This window comes from Balaenoptera ricei, chromosome 5 (assembly GCF_028023285.1).
Source record: "Balaenoptera ricei isolate mBalRic1 chromosome 5, mBalRic1.hap2, whole genome shotgun sequence".
NCBI lineage: Eukaryota > Metazoa > Chordata > Mammalia > Artiodactyla > Balaenopteridae > Balaenoptera > Balaenoptera ricei.
In genome coordinates this window covers 70,426,058-70,432,057 of record NC_082643.1, presented here as the reverse complement: position 1 = coordinate 70,432,057, position 6,000 = coordinate 70,426,058, and the positions used below count along the sequence as shown (strand labels likewise).

The 6,000-nt window shown below is 44.9% G+C and overlaps 1 protein-coding gene across 1 annotated transcript in view; it reads left to right on the top strand.

Annotated features, from left to right (window-relative positions):
• The first annotated feature begins 1,663 nt into the window (after nucleotides 1-1,663).
• CWH43 (cell wall biogenesis 43 C-terminal homolog) overlaps nucleotides 1,664-6,000 on the top strand; it is a 51,382-nt gene continuing 47,045 nt past the window's right edge. The window contains 2 exon segments of the mRNA XM_059923036.1: nucleotides 1,664-1,789; nucleotides 3,414-3,605. Coding sequence (XP_059779019.1) covers nucleotides 1,747-1,789; nucleotides 3,414-3,605 — 235 coding nt within the window. The 5' untranslated portion in view covers nucleotides 1,664-1,746.

Sequence of the window (6,000 nt, the reverse complement as noted above, 5' to 3'; positions counted from 1 at the left end):
ATGGGCTTCAGTAGTTGTGGCATGTGGGCTCAGTAGTTGTGGTGCACAGGCTTCGTTGGTCCACGGCATGTGGGATCTTCTTGGACCAGGGCTCGAACCCGTGTCCCCTGCATTGGCAGGCAGATTCTTAACCACTGTGCCACCAGGGAAGTCCCTGAGTTGTAATTTTTTAAAATATATATTCCAGATACCAGTTCCTTACCAGATGTATAATTATAAAATATTTTCTCCCATTCTGTGCATTGTCTTTTCACTTTCTTGGACTGTGTCCTTTGAAGCACAAAAGCTTTTAGTTTTGATGAAGTCCAATTTATTTATTATTTCTTTGTCATTTGTGCTTTTGCTGTTGTATCTAAGAATCCATAGCCTAACTAAAGATCATGAAGAGTTACTCCTATGTTTTAAGATTTTTATAGTTTCATCTCTTACATTTAAGTCTTTGATCCATTTTGAGTTAATTTTTGTATATGGTATGAGATTTTTGGGGGGTGGTGTCCGATTTACCCTTTTTCCCGTGGAATTTCAATTGTTCTAAATCCGTTTGTTGAGAAGACCACCCCTTCCCTCATGTAATTGTTTTGGCAAGCTTGTTGAAAATCATTTGCGCCTAAATGAGAGGGTTTATTTCCGGACTCTCAATTCTATTCAATTGATCTCTATCTGGTGACAATGAGTACTAGAAAGTAATTAAGCGATTTGGAACTCTTTGCTCAAAACTGCTCTTAACTGATTCTTACACTTTTAGGCAATCCATCATTGTTTGTTTAATTTCAGAGCAAACCTCCCGAAAGTGGTAAATGAAAAACTGTTCCAAAAAAATTAAAGCGAATTAAAATAAATTGTTTGAGAAGGTTCTAAAAAAGTTCAAAACATCCTGGGGTGTGGTAATATTTGAGTGAGAAATAACTGGCCTAGTTTACTCGCTCTATTGTTAGTTAGAACGTCTCTCCCTTTCTCCTCAGGGACGGGCACTCTCAAAGATCATTATCCATAAAGTGGAGGAAGGCAGAATTTCCACTGCCATCACTGGTTTTCTCTCCTCTGGCCAAGTGTTGCGACGTCTCTAAAAGCCATAGAAAATTCTGTAATCTCTAGAATTTTTCAACCGCCTTCCCAGAATGAGATTTGTTTACTACCAAAGCTGAGAAGGAGAAGCGCACACCTGGCCATCGCAGGTGCCCGCTCGCCCGAGAGCGTCGCCCAGGCCTTAGGAACGCCAAGGTCCTGTTCGCACCTGCTCGCCGAAGGCGCTAGAGCCCCTGGCAGCTCAGGCTCCCCACCTGCGTCTAAGCCTTCCCCTCGCAACGCGCCCCTGGGCCTCGTTTAAAGGGCACCGCGGGTGCAGAGTTGCAATGATGCCGTCCTCTTGGGCGCTCGCAGCGCGCCATCCCCGGGGCTGCCCTGCCAGCGAGCCCGGCCACCTGGTTTCTTCTGGGCGGCAGGTCGGAGGCCCCCGGGTCCCGCTCGCTGCGCGGTGGCGTCGGCGGAGCCGGTGGCGCGGGATCGCGGGCCGCTCAGAGGCTGTGGGGCCGGGCGGGCGGCGCTGGATGGGACGGGGCGGGGCCAGCGGGCCCCACCCTCGCCTGGGCGCGGCTTGCGGGTCGGCGGGCAGCCAGGCGGGCGGCTGCAGACTCGAAGAGAGCCGGAGGCGTGGACGCCGACCCCGGAGGACTCGGCGGCCGGCGCGGGGAGGCGGGTGTGCGGGCCGCGCGGCTTCCCTCGGCGGCGCCGCTCCGGGCCTCGGCCATGCCCTCGCCGTGGAGAGAAGTGCCCCTGGAGAGCCTCCTGGGTAAGCCGAGGCCGCCCGCCGCGCATTCGCCGGTCCGCTCCCCCGGCCCTGCCCGGCGCCGCGGTGCTCGGCCGGGTTGGCTGAGCTCCCGGAGGGAGGAACGCGCGCTCGGTGCCCGGAATAGAAATGCTTATCGTCCCCTGGCAACTTCTGCTGCTGGAGGAATTGAGAGAGAGAGAGAGCCCCCACGCCACCCTGGTGTTGCGCCCAAGGGGCCCGACTTCTTCACCTGTCGGCCTTGAACCGCGAAGCTGGTACCAACCCCGAGTCCCCTCACCCGTGATCTTTAAGTTTAACTGAATAAATTTCAGCACCGAACTTTACCTTTCAGAAGGAAAGGGGCACCCGTTTCCCCCGGTAGCTGTAGGTGAGCAGTCAGCGCGGTGGCTACCGCCTGGGTTGACCCCTCACAAGTGGCCTTGGGTAGTGGCTGCACATTTGAGCATTTGGCGGGAAACGTCGAACTCGAGTCCCGTGTGCTCACTTAGCAGCTTTGCAGAAAGTCCCAAGAACAATTATTGTTGTAATATTGTCCGAGTTGTATGGTTGAAATCAGAATTCCCAGACAAACGTTTAGGAGATTGCTAGCATCTCGCTGTTCACGATGAAGGGGAGGGGTGCCTTCCTAAGAACTTGATTTTCTGGGAGCTGGTAATGCTTGGGCTGGGGGGCGGGGCTCATTTTTTGGCCTAGTCTGTATCTCACAAGTACACGATGTAAAGCGAATTACATTCAGTGAGTACCTAGGGTGCTAGGTACTGTGTGTACTTTATCTTTTAAAATCTTAATAGCTTTGCGAGGTGGTTAAAAGTACTGTTTTCGGTGGTTAAGGATGGTTTGGAACCGGACCGCTCGGTTTTAAGTTCACTATGCCATTTGCCACTTTTGTGACCTTAGGCAATTACTTAACTTTCTGAGTCTAAGGAGTTTTTGTTGTTTGATTTTGCATTTGTAAGAGGGGAGTAGAAATAGTGTCAATTTCATAGGATGCGGAAGAAGAGAGAAGATCGGAGTGAATACTTAGCACAGAGCCTAGCACATGGTAACTGCCCATTGGTTAATTATCATCATTGTAGAAGATTACAGTCAGTAGTTGGCAGCTGTGAAAGTAACATCAAATCTGGGTTTTCCACTACCCTACACTGTCTCCTAGGGTTAGGTTTAAAATAGTCTGCTCACAAGAAAATGATTATTTCCTAACTAACGTGCCTTTGGCTGTAGTCTGGAGTGGGAGGAAGGAGTTCTGCCATTTGTTGCTCTTTTTGATTTTCACGATATTTCTCATTAAAGAAGGGTTGATTTAGTTAAGGAAATTTTATCAATCAGGGTCCTGACAGGAAACCAGATTTAACCTAGATGGTCCAAATGAAGAGACTTTAATAAAGGGACTACCTACCTATGGGAGGTATGAACGAGGTTAAAGGGACAAGCAAGGGATGTTGAGCCACTCTCATTCTGGGCCTGACAGGAAAGGGGAGGAATTCTGTTACTGGAACCCAGTTAAGGCCAGGGTCATGAAGGAGGGCGGCCAGCGGGAGCAGTTTTAGTGGCGGGAAGGGCTACTGTTTGAAACAATGAGAAAGTTACACTTTCTCTCTCTCTTAAAAACTTTTTTTTCCCCTAGGATATGTTTCTTGGTCTCTCTGCGATGGCCTGGGACCGATGATCTATTACTTTCCCCTGCAAACACTAGAACTCACTGGGCTTGAAGCTTTTGCCATAGCATTTCTTTCTCCATTATTCCTCACAATTACTCCTGTCTGGAAATTGGTTAACAAGAAGTGGATGGTAGCCCTGTTGCGGATAATTACCGTTGGTAAGATTTAAAAGTGATTCCTTAAGTTTTTTGTGTTTTTTTTTAAAGTTAAAAATCAAGTGAAAACATGTAGACTGTTCTTTTTTTTTAAATTAATTTATTTATTTATGGCTGTGTTGGGTCTTCGTTTCTGTGCGAGGGCTCTTCTCTAGTTGCGGCAAGTGGGGGCCACTCTTCATCGCGGTGCGCGGGCCTCTCACTATCGCGGCCTCTCTTGTTGTGGAGCACAGGCTCCAGATGCGCAGGCTCAGTAATTGTGGCTCACGGGCCTAGTTGCTCTGCGGCATGTGGGATCTTCCCAGACCAGGGCTCGAACCTGTGTCCCCTGCATTGGCAAGCAGATTCTCAACCACTGCGCCACCAGGGAAGCCCCTGTTCTTTGAATGCTAAATGATTAAATAAAAGATTTCTCTTTCTCTTACTACTACCTTGAAGAGTTTTAGTAGAATTGGAAGTCTAGACCAAGAGTCAGCATGTTTACATTTTTAACTTTTCTGTCAGATTGGAAGAGCTTAAGGATCTCTGAGATGTAGAGGGGAAAGATACCTTGGAGAACAGCTTAACTCTTGAACATATTTTTGTTCTTTTTTCCAACTATGACACAAAACTCCAAAGCCATTAAAAAGTTGTTAAATGATACTGCCTAAAAATATGAAAATTATGCATGATGAACACCGTATGAAGCAAAGGCAATCAACAGATTAGGACAGCTATTGCAGCTCTTCCAGTCAGAGGGCTAATTTCATTAATATATGGAGTTCTTACAAATCAATAATAAAAAAGGGCCAATAGTTCAATAGAAGAGAAAGCAAAGGATATGATCAGTTTACTGGAAAGGAAATATAACTGGTTCTTAAAAAGATACTAAAATGTATAGAATACAAATCATACACACACACACACATATATTCATAGACAGTCTCACATATCAGGTTGGCAAAGAACAAACTCTGACAACAGTGTTGTAAGCGTGGGAAAGCAGGCACTTACGCATTGCTGGCGGAGCTGTAAATTGTCACAACTTCTGCAAAGGATCGGTTAGCATTGTTTATCAAAAGGACAAATATGTATCTTTCACTCAGCAATCCCACTTCTGGGAGTATATCCTATAGATAAACTCACATATGTGTAAAATGATAAAAATAAAAGGTTCTTTAATCATTGCAGCAATGTTTATAATAATAATGTTAGAAATAACCTATATGTCATCTAAATGGGATAGGTTAGGTTAAATAAGTTATGGTTATGAAACTTGGAGTACTATAGAATACTATGCAGCTATATTAAAGAATGAGAACATTTATGTAAGGAAATGGAATGTTCTTCAAAATATGTTGTTAAGTGGGAAAAAAGAAGCGCTAAACAGTATGTGCAGAAGACTAGCATTTGTGTAAAATAGGTTAGATGAAAATATATTTAATAATTAATTGGACATGCATTAAATAGGTCTAGAAGTATTTTTTAAAAACCTGATACCATTTTAGTTGCTTCCAAGGTGAAAAATTTGGTACCTAGACACAGGTATGAAAGGGAAACTTTGCACTGTATACCTTTTGTAGCTTTTGAATTCTGAATTTCAGTACGTTACATTGCCAAAACCCAGCAATTAGAAAATGTACACTTACTATCACAAACACTTGAGGTTATTAACATTAGTAAATATTGAGAGACCTTGGAGAAGTACTGGTAGGAAAAAAAAGTAAGGTGAGGTCATGGAGAAATGGTTTTAAAAAACAAAAACACCAGACTCCAGTCTGGTGGAATCTGTAGCTGAGAAGTCTGCCTGTCTTGCCCTTGTGCTATAACACAGTTGGTTTCTCTGAGTTTTCCAAGTGGCATTTGTTCTTGAGCCACGCTGTAGGAACAGTCACTTGACTTTTTTCAGAAACAGTGACAGGAATCACTAGGGAATTGCCTTCTGTTTTTCCGTGCATCAGTCCCTGAAGAAGGCAGAACGTGGTTAGTGAGTGTAGTGAGTTATGTGGTTACCCACAAAGGTCTAGAGCTCAGAAATAGCAGCGGTAAAGACCATTGGAAAATGCATCCTTTTAAAGGATGACGTCTATAGGAATGAAATAACCATGAAATTTTCAGCTCTAGAGATAATAGAAATGAAACTTTCTTCTTTTTGAGTATATATAGTAACAGAGTTAAACTGGCCTTGGCTTACAGAATCCTTCTATGAACGATGATGGCCTCATCATACTCCTTGGTTGGCTTTATGGGAGGGATCTCATCAGTGGCCCTTTTTCGCTGCCTTTGCTCAATGCTGCCTGTGGCAGCTTTACCTACAAAGCCACCCACTGAATAGTTACTGGGACAGTTTTTTTTAAATTTTTGAGTCCAGTTCTGGCCCAGGAATTTATGGAGGCTATAATGTAATAGTAGATAACTT